The sequence below is a fragment of the Heterodontus francisci genome, chromosome 4 (assembly GCF_036365525.1).
Source record: "Heterodontus francisci isolate sHetFra1 chromosome 4, sHetFra1.hap1, whole genome shotgun sequence".
In the NCBI taxonomy this organism is placed as follows: Eukaryota; Metazoa; Chordata; class Chondrichthyes; order Heterodontiformes; family Heterodontidae; genus Heterodontus; species Heterodontus francisci.
Genome location: NC_090374.1, coordinates 128,248,421 through 128,271,415, shown reverse-complemented (window position 1 = coordinate 128,271,415; position 22,995 = coordinate 128,248,421). Strand labels below are relative to the sequence as shown.

The 22,995-nt window shown below is 46.0% G+C and overlaps 1 protein-coding gene and 1 long non-coding RNA gene across 4 annotated transcripts in view; one reads left to right on the top strand and one right to left on the bottom strand.

Moving 5' to 3' along the window:
- Positions 1-14,970: 14,970 nt before the first annotated feature.
- LOC137369242 (uncharacterized) lies at positions 14,971-20,051 on the bottom strand. The gene is made up of 3 exons (XR_010974907.1): positions 19,263-20,051; positions 18,753-19,060; positions 14,971-17,219 (listed from the first exon to the last, which is right to left on the bottom strand). It is a non-coding gene; the product is annotated as an uncharacterized lncRNA (long non-coding RNA).
- The window catches only part of auh (AU RNA binding protein/enoyl-CoA hydratase), a 301,138-nt gene continuing 298,062 nt past the window's right edge, over positions 19,920-22,995 (top strand). For all 3 annotated transcript variants that reach the window (XM_068030150.1, XM_068030149.1, XM_068030151.1), the window contains exon 1: positions 19,920-20,197. In XM_068030150.1, coding sequence (XP_067886251.1) covers positions 19,954-20,197 — 244 coding nt within the window. In that variant the 5' untranslated portion in view covers positions 19,920-19,953. The remainder of the gene's footprint in view (positions 20,198-22,995) is intronic.

Below are 22,995 nucleotides of genomic sequence, written 5' to 3'. Positions count from 1 at the left end.
CGAGGTCATGCTGCAGCTGTACAAAACTCTGGTGCGGCCGCACCTGGAGTATTGCGTGCAGTTCTGGTCACCGCATTATAGGAAGGATGTGGAAGCTTTGGAAAGGGTGCAGAGGAGATTTACTAGGATGTTGCCTGGTATGGAGGGAAGGTCTTACGAGGAAAGGCTGAGGGACTTGAGGTTGTTTTCGTTAGAGAGAAGGAGGAGGAGAGGTGACTTAATAGAGACATATAAGATAATCAGAGGGTTAGATAGGGTGGATAGTGAGAGTCTTTTTCCTCGGATGGTGATGGCAAACACGAGGGGACATAGCTTTAAGTTGAGGGGTGATAGATATAGGACAGATGTCAGAGGTAGTTTCTTTACTCAGAGGGTAGTAGGGGTGTGGAACGCCCTGCCTGCAACAGTAGTAGACTCACCAACTTTAAGGGCATTTAAGTGGTCATTGGATAGACATATAGATGAAAATGGAATAGTGTAGGTCAGATGGTTTCACAGGTTGGCGCAACATCGAGGGCCGAAGGGCCTGTACTGCGCTGTAATTTTCTATGTTCTATGTTCTAAAAGTCAAATTGTAATGCCTTGAGCTACCAAGACCCTAAGCTGTGGAATTCCTTTACTAAACCTTTTCACCTCTCTTTCCTCTTTAAGACACTCATTAGAACCTACTTCTTTGACCAAGCTTTTGGTCATCTGCCCTACTATCACCTTATGTTGCTCAATGTTAAATTTTGTTTGATAATTGTCCTGTGATGTGCCTTAGGACGTTTTACTATGTTAAAGGTGTTTTTGTTGTTGATGGTGGTGTCATTGAAGGCATTGGGGAAATAATTAGGCTTATTCTTGTTAAAGATGGTGAAAGCCTGACACCTATGTGGTACAAATGTTATCTGATACTTGTCTATCCAAGCCTAGATCTTGTCCAGATCTGGCAGAAGGATGGCATAGGCTGCTTCAATATTAAAGGAGTTGTAAATGGAACTGAACATTGTAATATTGTCATTCAAGAGCTCCACTCTTGACCTTATGATATGGGAGGTCATTAGGGTTGCCAACACTGGTTGAGTGTATTTCTGGACGCTACATCAAATGATCTCCCACCTCAAACCGTCCCACTTTCACACTCTTAGCATTGGCCCAATCTCCAGAGGCACTGCCTTATGATGGAAATTGGAAGGGGAACAGACTGTTTGGCTGGAATTTTACCTGTCTCAGTGGGTCCACGGTCCGGGAGACAGAAGCAGGTGCCAACATCACTCCCGCTCCGCACTCAGATGCCGCCCCGATCTAGCACTAACTGTCCAATTAGTGTCTCAGCGGCAGATTACTGTTTGAAAAAGGCGAGTGTGGGCGGGAAGATGAGCATCGGTGGGGGCAGGGCTAGAGCCGGAAGAAGGCACTGAAAACCATTTAAAAGGGCTTTCAGCACTGTCAGTGGCTCTGAAAGGGCTGCTTTCATCACTGAGGATCGTGGGAGGAACAAGAGCTTAACACTAGGCATATACCTGGCTGAGGGGGAAAGGAGTTGTCATTTCAATTAAAGGGGCGACCCAGTCAATTTCCAGAAATCTACCAGAGACCTTGGAGGACCTGAACCTGCTTGCAGCAATGTCAGCGAGAGCCAACCGCATGGCCTCAAGGTTCACAGAAGACTCCCTGCATGTCCTCCTCCAGGTGGCTGAGGCAAGGCAGGAGGTTCTCTTCCCAGCAGACAGAAGGAGGAGGTCTTAATGAAGGTTGCTTGCGAGTTCAAACTCACAGACATGTGGCCACACTGCAATCTACGACATGTTCTTCAGTCCAGAGTGTTGCTCACACCTGATCATTCTGTTTTCCCCTGCAGGTGAAGCGCAGCAGCAGCCAGATGACTTCTCTGGGGCAGATCCGTCCACCTCAGGAGGAGGAGGGGACTTCAGAGGATGCAGCAACACATCCTTTTCCTGCACCAAGCACCAGCTCTGATACAGTCACCTTGGTTGGGCTGGTTGCGTTTTTGGATTCGTGGTCACAATCTGCTTCCAGCACTGCACACGTGCCGGACCAGCTGCCAAAGGCAGTATCGGCCGATGCCTCTGACACTCGGAGGACTGTGGGAGGCCAGGCCAGTGCGGAGCCCCATGCTGATGATGAGCCTCTGAGGATAGCTATTTGGTGGGAGATGCTGCAGGTGCAGTGTGAGGTGCATGGAGATCTGGCGGAGTTACCAGAGACGGTGCGTGCTCTGGCTCAGACTTTGGAGGTTTCCCTCCAGGCCATGAGTTCAGTATAGTTCCTGTCATCTGCGCAACTGGCTTCCTCCATTGACAAATTTGAGGCTGAAGTGGAGGGCCTGATCTATCAAGCCATCCAAAACCTGCCGGAGATACGCAGAGACCTACACCCTCACAGAGTCAGTGAGCGCTATGCGACAGTGCCTCAGCAAGCTGTCGATGAGACTCCTGTGATATCCAAAAGCTGCTCATCCCTCTGAGGTCAGCACGGAGGCCCAATTGAGCCTTGTGAGGATACAGCAGCAACAGCAGTATGCATCTGGAGGCTCCTCTCAGGGCGCTCTTGATGCGTACAGTGGCTCCTTTTTATTTATTCATTCATGGGATGTGGGCATCGCTGGTTAGGCCAGCATTATTGCCCATCCCTAATTGCCCTTGAAAAGGTGGTGGTGAGCTGCCTTCTTGAACCACTGCAGTCCATGTGAGGTAGGTACACCCACAGTGCTGTTAGGAAGGGAGTTCCAGGATTTTGACCCAGCGACAGTGGCCCCTCTGCCAGTGACATTAGCAGTTCAGAATCCCAGGGTGACAGAGGGTGGTCCTGAGACTGCTCAGGGTCACCTCAACATGCCGGGGCCCTCAGGGTCTCGGGCAGTCAGAGGATGCCTGCCAAGGTCATCCCAAGCCATGGGGCATCCTAAACAGCCACCTGCCTCTGCCTTGGCTGGCGGCAAGGGGTCGTCAACATGTGTGAGCACTCGCAAACATTTTAAGAAATCACATTAACTGTACTTAGGATCACTGGTGCAATTTTGAATTATTTATTTGTTGTTCAACTGCACATAAATCTTATTAAATTTCTTGCTTGGCTTTTTCATCTGTCTCAAGTCAATGATGATGTATTAGGTGATCTTTTTGTTCTGCATGAGATGGAGACTTGGGGGTGGTGCCACATTGGGCCGTGTTGTGTTTGAGGGAAAGGTGGACCATTGCAGCTGAGATTAGCGCCTGCAGGTGAGTGCTTTTGCGCTTTGAGCTGATGTGAATGTCTGAATTCAGATTGACATGTCAGTCGCTGGTATACTACATGGGTCATGAGCCTCTGATCAGGAGAAACGCCTGAACATTACAGCCTCCTGAGCCTCCCTTGCACTCAACTCCTGCAAACCTCCAATTTCTTCCCCCCGACGTTCAGGTGGCTGTGCCCCCTCTTCCTCCTCAACCCTTTCACCCTTCTCATCTGAGGATGCCTCATGCTGAACAAGGTCCTCATCATCCAGGGCCTCCTCCCTCTGCAGTGGCAGGTTATATAAGGCGCAGCAGACGACAGCAATGTGAGATACTCTTGCTGGCGAGTACTGAAGGGCACCACCTGAGCGATCCAGGCATCTAAATCTCATCTTCAGAAGGTCTGCTCAATGGTGACTCTGGTGGTCGCATGGCTCGCAATATACTGTTCCTCTACTTCATTCCGTGAGTTCCTCACAGGTGTCCTCAGCCATGCTTTCAGCGAGTAACCACTGTTGCCAAGTATCCATCTTTGCAGGCACTCGGTGGGGGTGGGTGGGGGGGGGTGGTGGGGGGTTGCGGGTTGCTGAATAGTGCTGGCCTTTGGAAGTTCCGGAGAATGAATGCGTCATGACTGCTTCCTGGATAACAAGCACACACCTGCAATATACTCTTATGGTGATCACAGATAAGTTGCACATTCATTGAGTAAAACCCCTTTCGATTAATGAAGGCCCCTGACAGAGCTGCAGGTACTCTGATGGCCATATGTGTACAGTCAATCACATCTTGGACCATGGGGAACCCAGCGATGGTGCTGAAGCCTCAGGATCTCTTGGCCTGACTGGCGGAGTCTGTCTGGAACTTGATGAACTGGTTGGCACGGCTGAATATGGCATCAGTTACCACCTTAATGCAGTGCTGTGCTGATGACTGTGAGATTCTGCACATGTCTCCTGGGGAAGCCTGGAATGAGCCTGATGCGTAGATGTTCAGAGTGACTGTGACATTGAGTCCAACCGGCATTGGATGACCACCCACACAGTTGGATGTGACCTCCGCTGCCATCATCTCACACAGAGATGTGACAGTCTCTCGGGACAGACGCAGTCTTATAGTGCACTGGCATTCTGACATCTGCAGAAAGCTCAACCTCTGCTGGTGCACCCTGCCTACTGGGTAGACTCATCTCCTCACAGATGTTTGCTCCCGGTACACTCTGTGGCCTTCTTCCCCTCACCCATTACAAGGCTGCAGTTGGCCAGCAGGTCACTTATTTCCCTGACCCTTGTCCTCCTGTCCTTCCTTGCAGCGTTCTCTTCCTCACCAGGGGAGATGCCTCCAGAGTGGACAATGCCCATGTCCCAAAGATGTAATGAGGACAGTTATTTGTTGCCTGCTGCAAGGAAGGCACTCACAATCCCCCTCCCCAACACAGAATAAATCACTGATGTTGTGGCCCTACCAGGAGTTTAACTCACTCAGGTGAACCCTGGAGAGCCAGCAATATCAGCCTGACCTTGCAATCAACTCAGAAATCAAACAGAAAGAAATGAAAAATCCAGTACCTCCAACTCCTTCACAAACACACTGGTTGTTGCTCTTTTAAAGCTGCCGGATTCCCACCCCCCCCGCCCCTCCGCCCCCTGCCCCAACTTTGACCCATTTGCCAAACGTAAATTTTAACAGCCAATGTAAAATGGCTGTCAATTGGCTTTTCAACTACTTCAATTGGCCTTAATTGACGTCAATCAGACGGCGAGCGGCGTTTCCATCTCACCCGCCATCTGACCTACATAAAATGGGAATTGGGCGTCATGACATTGGGGACCCGACCCGACGCCATTGCCTGCCATTTGTCGGGTAGGTCGTCTTGGAGGACGCCCGATTTGAGCTGGTAAATTACTCAATTTGATTATTCTTGATTGTTAGTGAAACAGCCTTTTATTCCCATCTCCAATATTTTTACAACTGACAAATGAAATGTTCAAGAAAATGAAACAAAAACAATTATTTATTCATGTCCTGATGAGTTTTTTCTCCCCTGGTTGCTTACAACAGTGTCCTGGAGATTAAACTTCAACTCTTGTAAACTCCAGGCCAATGTTCCCTCTAATTTCTATTTGCTGTGTGCAGCCTGTTCGTTGCACTGCGTAGTCCCTTTAAGATTGCCACATGACTGCTTATGCAGGCATCCTAAAGGGAAGGTTGGTTGTGCCTGGTCCATTTATTCCTTGTGCAGTAAGTTCCAGACTGCTGCGTGACCATGCAGCCACGCAACTTAGAGGGAACATTGCTCGAGGTCAGTCCTGGAGGGTTGGCAACCCTAGAGGTCTTTGATGATTGGGTTCAGAATTCTGTTCTGAAGAATTTCTATCGCAATGTCTTAGGCAATAATGATTGGCCTCTAACAACTACAAACATCTTCCTGTGTTTCAGATATGATTCCAGCCACTAGAGGGTTTTCTCTTTGACTCCCATTGACCCCACTTTTTTTTGAGCTGCTTGTCACCATATTCAGTCAAATGCTCCTTTGATTTCTAGGGCAGGTCATCTTGCCTTTCTGTGGCATTCATGCTTGTGCCCATTTTTAGATTACAGCTGTGAATAGGTCTGCTGTTAAATAATTTTGGCAGAATCCAAGGTGAGTGTTGGAGAACAGGTTATTGATGATGAGATGTCACTTGATGGCACTACTGACGACTTCTTCCATCACATTGTTGTTGGGTAAACATTGTTAGGAATAATTAAACAGGTTAGATTTGTCCTGCTTTTGTGAGTGAGACATACCTGAGCAAATTTCCACATTCAGTTAGTTCTGAGTGCTATAGCTGCACTGCAATAGCTTAGGTGGTGTCTAGTTCTGGTGTCTCAGTTTTCAACACTACAGCTGGGATGTTGTTAGGGCCTATAACCTTTGGTGTGGCCAGTGCATTCAGTTCCTTAATATCACCTGGAGTAAACCAATATGGTGGAATATTGGTATCTATGATGATTCGGTCTTTGAGAAGAGGTCAAGTGAAATCATCTACTTAGTACTTTTGACTAGATGCTTGCTGTCAGGCAAACCCCACCTGCCAAGACTGAGGCACACATTATTTCACCACATGAACATTAAAACTTAAAAATTGAAAACTTTGACTGGAAGGACATTTATATAGTACCAGACAATGTTGAAACAATGGGGACTCAGCAGTTGCTTCTCCAATACACAGAAGTGGTCAAACTAGTTTTAGTCACATGGCTAACTGGCTGTTGCAGAGAAATTTGAACTTCCAACAAAGGATGTGAAGAGACTGTTCCATATAAGCAGCTAGTCACATGACTAACCTGCTGGGCAATTTGGGAGTTTTTTTTGAATTTGAACTCCCAACAAAGGGATTTGAGGAGAGAACGCCGTGTGCTTATGGACTGAGAACATTTCCTCTCCTGCCTGCTCATCTGTCAGGGAACTGAAACCATTGAAGACACACAAACTCAGAGAGAGAACAGGTTTCCTACGTCAACAAGGTTTAAGACTAATACTGGGCCCCAACAAATCGCAAGACCATATCTTCAAGCAAGGACTACAGCAAGTTCAAGAAACAGTAACAAGATAGTGCCTCAAAGTGTTCTAATTATCCTTTTTTCTGCTCTTTTCTGTCCCTATTTTGCATGTTTATATCGCGTGCGCTTGCTGGCGTGAGCGCGTTATATATCCATAGGCGTGAACCATATTAGAGTTTAAGTTTAAAGCTTAATAAATTTCCTCTTTCTGCTTTAAACCAAAGACAGCCTGTTTGTGCTCATTTCTTTGCCTTATAATTGGAAAGTTGTGAACAAGGATTCACAAAGGGGGAGCTCAAAACAGTGTATTTAAAATTAAACCCTGTTACAATAAGACCAGGTAAAGACAGCAAAAGACCCCTAGACATTGCTCACCTGGTCGTAAGACTTGCAAACACTTTAGCTTTTTCTCTTGAATTCACATGCTCAGCTCCACCATACTCAAGATGGGGATGTTCATGGTGTTTCCTCCTTCTGTTAGTTGTTTGATTACCTACCATTGTTCTCATTTTGCTGCGGTAGGGCCACAGAACTCTGCTCTGATCTGTTGGTTGTGGGTCTTCTTAGCTCTGTCTGTAGCTTGCTGTTTTTGGCATCTGCGTTTCACTGTTTTATAGTTTCACTAAATTGATCCCTCATTTAAAGATATATCTGGTGCTTTTCCTGATGTGCCTTTTGACACTCCGCATTGAAGCAGGGCTGTTCTCCTGGATTGATGGCGATTGAGATGTGAAGGATGTGCTGAGCCATTAAGTTACAGATTTTGGTAGTATACACTTTTGCTGCAGCTGTTGGCCTTGTGCAGCCTCATGAATGCCCAATTTGGGTTGCTAGATCTCTCCTTAGTTTATCCCACAAGGCACAGTGGTGGTGATACACTATCCAATGAGGGATGTCCTTGCTGCAAAGTTGAGATTTGTCTTTAGAAAGACTATGTGGCAGCTACTCCTACAAATGCTACTGCAGAAAGATGTGGCTGTGACAGGAAGATTGGTAAGGATGAGTGGGCTATTCCCTAATGTTAGTTTCTTCTCTACCTGATGCAGTCTGGCAGCTGCACCCTTCAAGAATCAACCAGCTTGGTCAGTGGTGGTACTATCAACCCACTCTTAGTGATGGGCATTACAATCTCCTGGCAAAGTACATTCTATACCTTTGCTTTCTTCAATACTTTCTTCAAATGGTGTTTGATATGAAGGAGCACTGATTTGTCAATCAAAAGATTTTGGCTGAGGGGATATGAGAAAGGAATGGATGCGAAAGATGCAAAATGAATGACAGATGCAAGACAAAAGCCAGGAATTTCCTTTGAGCTCCTCCTGCTCCACTACCCTACTACTGGCAGAAACCCCACCTACGTGTGTAAAGGGATTTCTGCTGAACTTCCACCAAAGCTAGCATGTCAGAACATGAGAAGTCATGAAGAAATTCCTGGTGAAGGAGATCAGTAGAGGGAATGTAGAGGGTGAGTGGAACGAGACTTAACAGAGCTGTTAGAGATAAGGGAGGATCGAGAACTTGAAGGGGTAGTACAAAGGTGACATGATTGGGTAGATGATGGGAGTAATGATAAGAAGGTGAAGATGTCGTAGGCAAGGGACTTTTCTTTATTCTTTCATGGGATGAGGGCATCACGGGCAAGACCAACATTTGCTGCCCATCCGTAATGGCCCTTGAGAAGGTAGTGGTAAGCCATCTTCTTAAACCACTGCAGTCCATCTGGTGTGGGTACATGCAGAGTGCTGTTAGGGAGGGAGTTTCAGAATGTTGACTTAGCGACAGTGAAGGAACAGCGATACAGTTCCAAGTCAGATACTGTGTGGCTTGGAGGGGAACTTGTAAGTAGTGGTGTTCCCATGTGTCTGCTGCTCTTGTCCTTCCAGGTGATAGAGGTCGCGGATTTGGAAGGTGCTGACGAAGGAGCCTTGGTGAGTTGCTGCAGTGCATCTTGTAGATGGTATACACTGCTGCCACGGTGTATTGGTGGTGGAGGGAATGAATATTTAAGTTGGTGGATGGGGTGCTGATCAAGCAGGCTACTTTGTCCTGGATGGTGTTGAGCTTCTTGAGTGTTGTTGGAGCCACAATCATCCAGGCAAGTGGAGAGTATTCCATCACACTCCTGACTTGTGCCTTGTAGATGGTGAACAGGCTTTTCGGAGTCAGGAGGTTGATTACTTGCCTCTGAATTCCCAGTCTCTGACCTGATCCTGTAGCCACAGTATTTATATGTTTGGTCCAGTTCAGTTTCTGGTCAATGGTAACCCCAGGATGTTGATGGGGGGGGGGGGGGGAATCAACGATGGTAATGCCATTGAATGTCAAGGGGAGATGGTTAGATTCTCTCATGTTTGAGATGGTCATTGCCTGGCACTTGTGTGGCATAAATGTTACTTGCCACTTATCAGCCCAAGCCCGAATGTTGTCCAACTCTCAGTGCATGTGGGCACGGGCTGCTTTAGTATTGAGGAGTTGCGAATGGTGTTGAACATTGTGCAATCATCAGTGAACATCCCTACGTCTGTCCTTATGATGGAGCAAAGGTCATTGATGAAGCAGCTGAAGATGGGTGAGCCTAGGATACTACCTTGCAGCGATGTTGTGGGACTGGGAAGATAAAGTGGTGGGCAATATCTCTGTGTCCCTCGGCCTGAAGTGAAACAGAGTGAGTTGACTTCCTTCAGGGAGTCACATTCAGCTTCTTTCTGGTGTCTTGACTGCATTCACACTGCAACTGTAGCATTGATGAAAAGCCAAGCTACTTCCCACTGATGCTACAGTTCAAGTGTGAACAGGCTCTTGGAGGCATATCGGGCTTAATTTTTAACACCTGACGGGGCCAGGAACGGAAGTGAGTGGGAACTAAAAATAGTGGCCCTGGCCTGCTTGCTGATTCCCGCCTTCATCCCACCCCCGGGCCATTTTCAGAGAGGTGGGATGGGAAGGGGGGGGGGGCGTGGCGACTACCCAACTGCCTACGGCAGGTAGCTGATGCAATTAATGAAAGGCCTTTTAAAGCCAATTAAAGGAGGCCGGCTGGGAATTTACAGTCGGCCTCCAGGTTCCTGTAGGCAACGGGGGCCAGTTTAACTACCTGGAGGCGGCCTCCTGGTGACAGACCAGGGGGCCAGCACTCTAGGCAGGCCTAGAGGCCCTCCCTGCCTGCCTAATTGCAGGAGCAGCTGCAGGCCGTGCTTTAGAGGGGCTCTCCCCTGCCCTCTCTACCACAGTGGTGGCCTGGATGTAAAAGCTATTTTTCAGTTTAAAAAGTTGGAGACGGCGCCTCTATTTTGAAGTGCCCTCTCTCTTACATACCTTCCATTACAGCCTGCTGCTCTTTTCCAGCTGGAAGGCCTCTGATTGGCCCTCCAGCTTCAAGGGCCTACCCTTCCTGCCCCCTTAAAGGGCAATTAATGCCAAATTAAGAGCCCCTTCCTGCCATCACTGCTAATAACCCAGTGGTGGGCAGGCCTGTTACCAAATGGGGAGCAGAACATGCAAACCAGTGCAGGGTTGCTTGTGGTCTCCCGGAGTGGTGGTGAGGGGAGGGGGTCCCTCATTTAAAGACACTCAGTGCTTATAGGACATGGCCTCAGGAAGAGGGGCCCACAAAGAGCCACGCCTCTGCCCTTGCTGTCAATCCCCCTACACCACCATCCCTCATAACCTCCATCCTGCAAAACTCCTCCTGCCATCACTTACCTCTGGGCCTCTGCTGGATGCTGTTCTGGTAGCTGCCACCACCTCACTGGTGGCGCTGCTGAGCCAAAGAACTGCCAGCTTCTCATTGGCTGACAGCACTTGGCGGGCAGGAAAATCAAGAATTAAGGGCCATAAATATAAGATAATCACTAATAAATCCAATAAGGAATTTAGCAGAACCCTCATTACTGGGAGAATGGTGAGAATATGGAACTTGCTAACACATGCAGTGATTGAGGCGATTATAAATATATCAAAGGGGAGGCTAGATAAGTACATGAGGGAGAAAGGAATAGAAGGATATGTTGATAAGGTGAAGCACCTTGGTTTATTTTATGACGTTAAAGGCACTATATAAATACCAATTGTTGTGAGATAAAATAAATCGAGTGGGAGCAGGCTATTGTGGAGCATGAACACCAGCATCCAGTTGGGCTGAACAGCTGTTTCTGTGCTGCAAATTCGATATAAATATGGTCACCTCATGAAATTTCCTCTTAATGATGCTCCAAAAGTAACATCGAAAAATCCAGCATGCACCAAATAACTGATTTTAGAGACCTAACTATCCCACAGTTGCTCATAAATAAAGGAACTCATGGGAATCTGCTGAAAAGTAACACAAAGCTGTATCTATTGCATATCTCATGAGTGTTGCTAGTTAATGAATTAAAATATCTGGTATTATTCTTAATACATGTTTTTCACAGTTTTTACAGGTGGTGTATGTGTTTCCAGTGAAGAAGTGTATCATCGGTTATTTGTTTTTAGCGATCATTATTATCTCGATCACTGCAAAGGATGAGCAGTTTTTGTAACAAAACCAAAGGTGCTCAGTTATTTTAACAATGCATTCTGCAAAATAAATAATTCCCTTAAGGTGTACCATTTAACAACATAATGAATTAAAACACTGTATGTATAATATAACAATGCATCAGTGAAATATAAGATGACTAACATTCAATGTAACAATGTACTAGTAAATTATGAAACAACTAAAAGCAATTCCTGTAATGTGACTGTAATATATTCAGGTGGCACTGGCAGAGAAAATGGACATCAAGCATGGCCAGTTCAAGGAAGTGTTTATTTGCATCATGACATCACCATGTCATTACGTCATCACGTCATTTGCATATTTTACAAATACATTGATTCCCCTTTCAAAAAAAGTGTTTTTCTCTACAATGAACTAGATTTATATATCAAGTTTCAAAACTGGCTGACAAAGTCTTTCTGATCTCCTTACAGGTTTTGGTGTACAGTCAGGAGTTTGGACTGATTGGTTTAGGTTCTGAACAGAGAAAATCTTGTTTCTTTCTTACAAAATGGTACTTCAGACACTGAAGTCTGAACTGGTTTCAAACTCTGACATGAGATCATGATCAAGCGGATCGTGCTCATGTTTTGGTTCTTCCCTTGCTGGGATCATGTGATCTACATGGACATTTTGAAATTGTCGCGTCGATTGCAAAGGAGTTTTATGTGGCTTATTTCTACAGTTTTGGCAGACAGTATGTTTACTAACCAATGATTCTAGGTCACTATCTACACCAGGCCAATAAACAAAACCTCTTGCTCTGGATATCATACTGACTATTCCTGTGTGTTCATTATAGAGTTCGAACAGAATCCTCTCTCTCAAAGAACTAGGTACCACCACTCTATGACCCCACTTAATGCAGCCCTGTTCACATATAACAACTCATTGCAACGATTGTGGAATGGTTTCAGTTCCTCGTTTGTACACTTGTCAAATTCTGTCCATCCGTTTAATGTCTGTTTGTAGGCTCTTTTCAGCACTGAGTCTTTCTGAGTTGCAACTGCAATTTCAGTTACAGTGAATGGAAAGTCATCATCTAATTCTCCTATTGTGTAGATTACACATACATAGCCTACTTTCAGTGTTTTCGTGCGGCAAATGTGACAGTGCATCAGCGATAGCATTCTCTTTCAAACTGTGATATTCGATATTGTAGTCATACTGTGAGAGAAGTACAGCCACCATTGCATCCTTGATTCTGCCATAATTGGTATTGCAGAGTTTGGTCTCAGAATAGCTACTAATGGGTTTTGATCTGTTACCAGTTTCTACCCAACAAAAACTGGTAAAACTTTTTGATCCCGAAGATGATTTCAAGTACATCCTTTCCTATCTTCCTGTAGTTGCATTCACTCTTGGATAGGGTATGTGACACAAATGCTATGGGCTTCTCTTGACGATCATCCATGACAAGACTGATCACTGCTCCAACTCCATTGTTTGAAGCATCACATGCTAGCTTCAGGTCACGATTTGTGTCCGAAGGAATGTGTAGTGCATCAATGGTCAAGCTTCTCTTGTATACATCATAAACACCTTGTGCTTTAGATCATTCCCATTTCGCCTCCTTCTTCAACAGCTCATGTAATGGAGCTAACTCCATTGCAAGCTCAGGCAGAAATTGGGAGTAGTATTGGACCATGCCGTGAAAAGATCTAAGCTCAGGCACTATCTTTTGGCTTTGGGGCACTAACTATAGCCTCTATCTTCTCTTTCACTGGCTGTAGTCCTTTTTCATTGATTTTCAAGCTGAGATACACTACTTCAGATCGCACGATGGCACACTTGCTCCTTTCATCAGTAAAGTGATGGAAGGTGTCATCAACAGTGCCATCAAGCGGCACTTGCTTAGCAATAACCTGCTCAGTGACGCTCAGTTTGGGTTCCGCCAGGGCCACTCAGCTCCTGACCTCATTACAGCCTTGGTTCAAACATGGACAAAAGAGCTGAACTCAAGAGGTGAGGTGAGAGTGACTGCCCTTGACATCAAGGCAGCATTTGAGCGAGTATGGCATCAAGGAGCCCTAGCAAAACTGAGGTCAATGGGAATCAGGGGGAAAACCCTCCGCTGGCTGGAGTCATACCTAGCGCAAAGGAAGATGGTTGTGGTTGTTGGAGGTCAATCATCTGAGCTCCAGGACATTACTGTAGGAGTTCCTCAGGGTAGTGTCCTGGGCCCAACCATCTTCAGCTGCTTCATCAATGACCTTCCTTCAATCATAAGGTCAGAAGTGGGGATGTTCACTGATGATTGCACAATGTTCAGCACCATTCGCGACTCCTCAGATACTGAAGCAGTCCGTGTAGAAATGCAGCAAGACTTGGACAATATCCAGGCTTGGGCTGATAAGTGGCAAGTAACATTCGCGCCACACAAGTGCCAGGCAATGACCATCTGCAACAAGAGAGAATCTAACCATCTCCCCTTGACAATCAACGGCAGTACCATCACTGAATCCCCCACTATCAACATCCTAGGGGTTACCATTGACCAGAAACTGAACTGGAGTAGCCATATAAACACCGTGGCTACAAGAGCAGGTCAGAGGCTAGGAATCCTGAGGCGAGTAACTCACCTCCTGACTCCCCAAAGCCTGTCCACCATCTACAAGGCACATGTCAGGAGTGTGATGGAATATTCTCCACTTGCCTGGATGGGTGCAGCTCCAACAGCACTCAAGAAGCTTGACACCATCCAGGACAAAGCAGCCCACTTGATTGGCACCCCATCTACAAACATTCACTCCCTCCATCACCGACGCACAGTGGCAGCAGTGTGTACCATCTACAAGATGCACTGCAGCAATGCACCAAGGCTCCTGAGACAGCACCTTCCAAACCCACGACCTCTACCAACTAGAAGGACAAGGGCAGCAAATACATGGGAACACCACCACCTGCAAGTTCCCCTCCAAGTCACACACCATCCTGACTTGGAACTATATCGCCGTTCCTTCACTGTCGCTGGGTCAAATTCCTGGAACTCCCTTCCTAACAGCACTGTGGGTATACCTACCCCAAATGGACTGCAGCAGTTCAAGAAGGCAGCTCACCACCACCTTCTCAAGGGCAATTAGGGATGGGCAATAAATGCTGGCCTGGCCAGCATCGCCCACATCCCATGAATGAATAAAAAAAAAACAACCTTCACATTGTGATCATTGAGCCTTTTTAATGCTTCATCCAACACTTGCAGATTCTCTTCCTCTGTTCCGGTCCCCATCCTATTTACACATGCAATGCGGCACTCCTTGCAAAATCTTCTCCATTGTAGCTTGGAAGATCTTTGGAGAAGAGTTCCCACCATAGGGCAGCTTCATACTGGAGTATAACCCCATATGTGTGTTAATTGTGAGATTGTGTTCATTCTCTCGATCCACACTGAGCTGTGCAAACGCTTGGATCCAGCTAACTCTGCATACAAATCTTGAGAGGTCAGTAGTGGATATTGCTCATCATTCACTTCCTGGTTGTGACTTTGTCGTCTCCGTACAGTCTGACGGTTTTGTCTGACTTGGGCACTGCTCCAATTGGGATTGCTCAACGTTACGACCTCAGTGAGAGCATTAACGTGAAAAATACAAGATATGATCCCCCAGACCAATTTAAAGGATTCCAAAACAAGATTTCATGTTTTAAGACTTTTATTATAACAACTAAACTAAAAGAGATCCCCATTAACTAAGGAGTACTTTGAAAGTAGCTGATACCCCAAATTCCAAAGAAAGGTATTTTCTTTACTTATTAAAATACTTGAAAACCTCACACCACATATATACATTACACAATCGTTTTTGATGCCAAAATCCTTTGCGGTTGAAAGTCCCAAACTCCTGCCAGTTGCAGTGGATTGGATCTGCCAGATCTTTTCAAAAATCAATGTCCTCTTTGCTCACTTCTCCGAGAACTTCTGACCTGGACGCCCGTGAATAAGGCAATTCCTGGTGACCCTGTTGGTCTCTGACATCTCCACAAGCTTCAACTTTCAAAACAGGTTCAAGTCCTTTCCTTTTTGGCCTCCTTGTCTTAAGGACAATGGGGAAACGCCTAGAGGTGGTCAGTGGTTTGTGAAGCATCACCTGGAGTGGCTATAAAGGTCAATTCTAGAGTGACAGACTCTTCCACAGGCGCTGCAGGTAAAGTTGGTTGTCGGGGCTGTTACACAGTTGGCTCTCTCCTTACAATGCTGTCTCTTTTCCTGCCAACTGCTGAGTCTCTTCGACTCGCCTCCCTTTAGCCCCGCCAGTATAGCTGTCCGCCAGCTCTGGCAATCGCTGGCAACTGGCTCCCATGACTTGTGGTCAATGTTGCAAGACTTCATGTCGCTTTTGTAAACGTCTTTACAGCAGAGACATGGACGGCCAGTGGGTCTAATACCAGTGACGAACTCGCTGTACAATGCGTCCTTGGGGATCCTGCCATCTTCTATGCGGCTCACATGGCCAAGCCATCTCAAGTGCCACTGGCTCAGTGGGGCATACATGCCGGGGATGTTGGCTGTCTCAAGGACTTCTGCGTTGGAGATATGGTCCTGCTACCTGATGCCAAGGATTCTCTGGAGACAGCAAAGATGGAATGTGTTGAGACGTCGCTCTTGGTTGACATACGTTGTCCAGGCCTCGCAGCTGTAGAGCAAAGTACTGAGGACACAGTCTTGAAACATTCGGAAGTCTGTGTTCCGTGTCAGTGCACCATTTTCCCACACCCTCTTGGCCAGTCTGGACAGAGCAACAGACGCCTATCCCATGCGCTTATTGATTTCTGCATCGAGAGACAAGTTGCTGGTAATGGTTGAGCCCAGGTAGGTGAACTCTTGAACCACTTCCAGAGTGTGGTCGCCGATATTGATGGAGCATTTCTGACATCCTGTCCCATGATGTTCGTTTTCTTGAAACTGATAGGCCAAATTTGTTGCAGGCAACCACAAGCCTGTTGAAGAGTCTCTGCAGACACTCTTCTGTGTGGGATGTTAATGCAGCATTGTCAGCAAAGAGGAGTTCCCTGATGAGGACGTACCGTACTTTGGTCTTTGCTCTAAGACGGGCAAGGTTGAAAAACCTGCCATCTGATCTTATGTGGAGAAAAATTCCTTCTTCTGAAGACTTAAACGCATGAGAGAGCAGCAGTGAGAAGAAGATCCCAAACAGTGTAGGTGCGAGAACACAGCCCTGTTTCACACCACTCTGGATGGGAAAGGAGTCTGATGATGCACCATTATGCTGAATTGTGCCTTTCATATTGTCATGGAACAAGGTGATGATACTTAGTAGCTTTAGTGTCTATCTGATCTTTGCTAGTAGTCTGAAGAGACCACGTCTGCTGACGAGGTCAACAGCTTTGGTGAGATCTATGAAGGCAACGTAGAGGGGCATCCATTGTTCGCGTCATTTCTCCTGTAGCTGGCGAAGGGAGAACAGCATATCAATAGTGGATCTCTCTGCTCGAAAGCCGAGTATTCACAGCATTTTGCTGTCTCAGGCCTCAGAGAGTAAGTGTTCCCTCTTGAGGCTGCCACCTCTGGTTGTCTTTCTTACAGCCTGCTCTGAGGCTGCAACCGCTAAGTTCCTGTCTGACATCAGAAAAGCTGTTAAATTTATCTTGACTCAAAAGTCAATAGCTTAGTGCCCTTTACCATTATGTAAAGTCCACAAGTCTGGTTTCAGCAGCACCACCCAGGCTTTTCATTGTTTCCAGGTGTTAGCAGCTGCCATGCACATTTGTATTCTCAGAATCACTGACTCCTTGCTTACAATTCGAAAGTCTGGGAGGGTGAAACCCATTGTTCTTCAGCTGTTATCCCTGTGGCCCTGTTTTTCAAAATAAAGTCTTTGATCTGTGTTCTTTGTTGTCCTGGTAACCAAGATTTCTGTCTTGTCCTTCGGCAGAGTGGATGTGAAGTCACCTTACTTGTCAGACTCCATCTTAAACTTTTATAAAATCACAGTTTTTAAAACATTATCATATCACAAAGTCCAGTATTCATAACACCAGTCACCGTGATCTGTTTTCACGCGCACACTGTTCCTCTATAGCTTCTTTAGCTCCTCTTCAATCTGGGTTTTGAGAGCATAAGGAACCGACCTAGCCTTGCAATGTAGTTATTTTGCATCAGGCCTAATTTGGATGTGCACTTTCAGATCAATTATGCCTTCATAGCTGTCCTCGAAAATGTTCTGTTCGATAGCTGATCAAGCTCAACTTGGAAAACATACTTCCAGTCTAACTTCCACCTACGAACCCAGTCTTTGCCCATTAACATTGGTTTGTTGACATATCTGGGAACAACAATGGGTAACTTGAGGGCCTTGCTCTTATATTGGACATTGCTCTCCATTTGTCTGCACGTTTCTAACACCTCAACATACGAACATATGAATCAGGAGCAGGAGTTGGCCAGTTGGCCCCTTCAAGCCTGCTCCGCCATTCAATAAGATCATGCCTGATCTGATTATAATCTCGACTCCACATTCCCGCCTACCACGATAACCTTTCACCCCCTTGATTATCAAGAATCTATCTACCTGCCTCAAAAATATTTAAAGACTCTGCTTCTGCTGCCTTTGAGGAAGAGAGTTCCAAAGACTTACAATCCTGAGAGAACAAAAATTCTCCTCATCTCTGCCTTAAATTGGCGACCCCTTATTTTTAAATAGTGACCCTAGTTCTAGATTCTCCCATAAGGGGAAACATCCTTTCCACATCCATCCTGTCAAGACCCCTCAGAATCTTATATGTTTCAACAGAATAGGTTTTCAACTGAACTGTGCTCTTAGTAAGAGATACTTCACTGAATTTGCTCTCATACATGTCTCTACTCATAATGGAGCAATCTGTAGCATTATCGATTTGCATGTTGATGTACTGTTGATTTACCAAAACCTTTGTACAAATATCTCTATCATTTGAATGACTGCTAGTGGCATAAATGCTCTACAGCCCTAGCTCCTCTCCATTTAGGCACTTTGGATTCACTTCAACATTGTGAACTCCACCCTTGTGACGTAGCTATTTTTTTATTACCATTGGAATGAGTTCCCTTTCCTGCTTTGGCCTTTGCTCAGCAAGCAGTTCCAATATGCCCTTTCTTTTTGCAATTAAAGCACTTGGTATTTCTGTAGTCTGAAGCTTGTGCTGTGTGGTTACCCTTACAGCAATAACAAGACACTAAACCCCGAATACCAGCACTCTTCTGACTAGGTTTCTCCACTTAAAACTTGGCATAAGCCTTCTGACAGTGGACAGAAGCTGTACTCGTCACTGGCATAGGACGAAACCCCTGAGCATTCCTTGATGCCATCGCTATAGAAAGAGCAATCTTATACGCTAGCTGAAATGTGATATTTTGTGTGTTTAGTAACTTTGATTGGATTCTTTTGTCCACCAATGTCCCGTAATGCATGGTCAGAATGTGCCAAAGTTGCAATGTAGTGATAAATTCTTCAGTGCCACAAAGTACTTACCAACTGTTTCACTACTTTTTTGATTTCTGGTTCCAAATTTGTAGCTTTCCGCGATCTCTGGTGTCTAAGGGTTCTGATTTCTGGTTCTAAATTTGTAGTTTCCGCTATCTCTGGCAGCTTAGGTTTGAAATATTCCTGCAACATGTTGATGAATGTTTGGAATGGCACATATTTTGCCTTGTTGCAGCAAAAAGCTTTGTTCGTGTGCCATATATTTCTAGGACAATTTCCAATAGCAAAATTGCTTTCTTGCGCTCAAGAATTGCTTTATTGAGTCTTGACGTCTTCACTCCAAAATGTTAACAGTTCTGAAAAACATGTACATTCTTTCAATATATGAACTGAATGGTTTTCGAGCCCTGTCATGTGTTCCTAGCTTTTCGATGTATCCTGTGGGTGTAGCTATATTATCCTGTTTGCAAATTCACAGCAACCCAGTAAATTTACTGCGGCAGTCCATGACAGTGACGCCTAAAACCAGTCTAGTCCGTGCTTGAAAATATCCCTTACCCAAATGAACTTTGAATCCTAGGGCTCTGTGGTGTCCTATTCAGCCAAGGGCACAGTTTGAGACTCAGGCTTCACACTATCAAGCCAAAGCCTCTGCCAGCCGAGTAGGTAGGTCACAGGGAGCTGGCTGATCTTGTCCACTGCAGTCTCTGCCGGTGTTTGCTGCCTACATTTACGGATTTTGATGCCATTTTCTGTAATATATCCCATTAGCATTAGCAGAGAAAATGGACAAGCATGGCCAGTTCGAGGAAGTCAAAAACAGAAAATGCTGAAAATACTCAGCAGGTCAGGAAGCATGTAGGGAGAGAGAAACAGAGTTAAGGTTTCAGGTCTGTGACCTTTCATCCTCTGACCTGATACGTTAACTCTTGTTTCTCTCTCAAGAGTTACTGCCTGACCGGCTGAGTATTTCCGGCATTTTGATTTTGTTTCAGATTTCCAGCAGCCACAGCATTTTGCTTTTGTACTACAGTTCAAGGAGTGTGTATTTATGTTATGACGTAATCACTATGGACATATGGTACAAATAAATTCCAGGGACAATGTGACAACACTCAGTTCCTACACATCGTTGTAACAATCGCCACGTTCCATCCGCCCTTCTCTCTGCGAAACGGAACGTTGGGGATTGTGGGAGGTGTGGCAGGCTCTGCTGATGACGCACAGAGGTCAAAGTTGACTGGCGGTTATGATGGCGGCCTTGACAGTAATCTCCAGGTCGTGTCTTCTTTGCAGGGGACTGGGAGCTCTGCTCATTCCCTGCTCGGCACTTCGCTGCTTGGGAACCAGGCGAGGGTCCGCTGCATTTCAGAGCCACACCGTGAAGGTTGGAGTGCCGCTTGGAGCGAAAGGCTTTAGTGAAAGGGCCTCGGGATCCGCAGCTGGACCCGGGGCGGAGCTGCGGGTGCGTTACTTGGAGGCGGAGTCTGCAGGTAACACATAGGGTCACCATGGTCCTGGGGCGGGGCCACCAGCATTGTTGCTGGCCAGGTGTGACATCCATGTTCAGAAGGCTATGGCATCATTTTCAGAGTTAGAAAGATCATAATCCGTGTGTGCAGGCGTCACAAAAACGTTTTTGGCTGGCGGGAAGGTTTGTCGCTGTTTCTTCTTCATTGGTTCAGACTGTAATTTTCTCCTACAAAAACAAGAAATGCTGGATTCACTCAGCAGGTCTGGCAGCATCTGTGGAAAGAGAAGCAGAGTTAACGTTTCGGGTCAGTGACCCTTCTGTAATTTTCTCCTAACTGGCTATTTTCTACTTTCATTATTCACCAATCTTAATTGAGTAAAACTTTTCTCCCAAATTTACATTTCTTTCCACGTGCATTCCACTGAAAAATGATGCTGAATTGCATTGAAACAAAAGATCCGACCATCCTGACCATTCCTTACTCAGTACACTGTACATCCCCTTAATGTAAGATTTTGGAAATCAGCCATGAAAAGCAAAATACTGCAGATGCTGGAAATACTCAGCAATAAACAAGAAATTCTGGAAATACTCAGTAACAAATGGAGTATTTCCAGCATTTCTTGTTTGTATTTCATGGAAGTAATTAGAATGTTTGTTTTTTAATGTAAATTCTCAAACTTTTTTTGTTTTCAGCAATATCACAGTCAGCTCTTATATTGGAGGAAGTTTGATAGATAGCATTTTTTTACAATCCAGGAAGGTTTATAATCGCAGTTTCTAGAGATACTGCCTCCAGAGAGTTGTTATAGTGAAAGGGTTATTTATAATTTCTTCTTCTTCCTTCTTCTTCTTCCTCCTCTCGAGAGACAATGGTTAAGCGCCTGGAGGTGGTCAATGGTTTGTGGAGCAGCGCCTGGAGTGGCTATAAAGGCCAATATTACAGTGACAGACTCTTCCACAGGTGCTGCAGAAGAAATTGTTTGTCGGGGCTGTTACACAGTTGGCTCTCCCCTTGCGCTTCTGTCTTTTTTCCTGCCAACTGCTAAGTCTCTTCGACTTGCCACACTTTAGCCCCACCTTTTTGCTGCCCGCCAGCTCTGGCGATCGCTGGCAACTGACTCCCACGACTTGTGATCAGTGTCACAGGACTTCATGTCGTGTTTGCAGACGTCTTTAAAGCGGAGACATGGACGGCCGGTGGGTCTGATACCAGTGGCGAGCTCGCTGTACAATGCATCCTTGGGGATCCTGCCATCTTCCATGCCGCTCACATGGCCAAGCCATCTCAAGCGCCGCTGACTCAGTAGGGTGTATAAGCTGGGGATGTTGGCCGCCTCGAGGACTTCTGTGTTGGAGATACAGTCCTGCCACCTGATGCCAAGGATTCTCCAGAGGCAGCGAAGATGGAATGAATTGAGACGTCGCTCTTGGCTGACATACGTTGTCCAGGCCTCGCTGCCATAGAGCAAGGTACTGAGGACACAGGGTTGATACACTCGGTGACCGCGCTCTGGAATTCGTTCAAGAGTTCACCTACCTAGGCTCAACTATCACCAGTAACCTGTCTCTCGATGCAGAAATCAACAAGTGCATGGGAAAGGCTTCCACTGCTATGTCCAGACTGGCCAAGAGAGTGTGGGAAAATGGCGCACTGACACGGAACACAAAAGTCTGAGTGTATCAAGCCTGTGTCCTCATAATACATTATATGTTTGATTAAATATTAAACATTGCCACACCACCACATTTTCCTTTTTGCCTGTCCTTCCTAAATGTGGAATATCCTTGAATATTCAGTTCCCAGTCTTGGTCCCCCTGTAGTCACATTTCTGTGGTGGCAATTACATCATACCCGATTACCTCTATTTGTGCCTTTAAATCATCCATCTTGTTGCGAATGCTGCGTGCATTCAGGTAGAGTGCCCTTAACCTTGTCGTCTTGACGTTATTCTGCATTCTAAGCCTGGTTGCTGGTTGCCTTTGTTTCGCCTGACTTTTGCTGTTGCTTCCTACTTTCTACCTCCTGTTACCAGCTTTGCTTCCTTCCAATTTGAGCTACCTCTTGGGTTCCATCCCCCTGACAAATTGGTTAAACTCTCCCCAACAGCACTAGCAAACTATCCCTGCGAGGATATAGGTCCTGCTCCTGTTAAGGTGTAACCTGTCTATCTTGTTCGGGTTCCACCTGCCGCAGACTCTGTCCCAATGCCTTTGAAATCTGAAGTCCTCCCTCACCAATTCTCTAGCCATGTGTTCAATCGCTCAATCTTCCTAATCCTATGCTCACTAGCACATGATACTCTGGTAGTAATCCTGAGATTACTGCTTTTGAGGTCCTGCTTTTTAATTTCCTTCCTAAATCCTGAAATAAGCTTTCAGGACTTCATCTCTCTTCCTACCTTTGTCATTGGTATCAAAGTGGACCATGACCTCTGGCTGTTCACCCTCTCCAGAAAGATGTTCTGCAACTGGGTGGCACAGTGGCGCAGTGGTTAGCACCGCAGCCTCACAGCTCCAGGGACCTGGGTTCAATTCTGGGTGCTGCCTGTGTGGAGTTTGCAAGTTCTCCCTGTGTCTGCGTGGGTTTCCTCCGGGTGCTCCGGTTTCCTCCCACATGCCAAAGACTTGCAGGTTGATAGGTTAATTGGCCATTATAAATTGCCCCTAGTATAGGTAGGTGGTAGGGAAATATAGGGACAGGTGGGGATGTGGTAGGAAAATGGGATTAGTGTAGGATTAGTATAAATGGGTGGTTGATGGTCGGCACAGACTCGGTGGGCCAAAGGGCCTGTTTCAGTGCTGTATCACTAAACT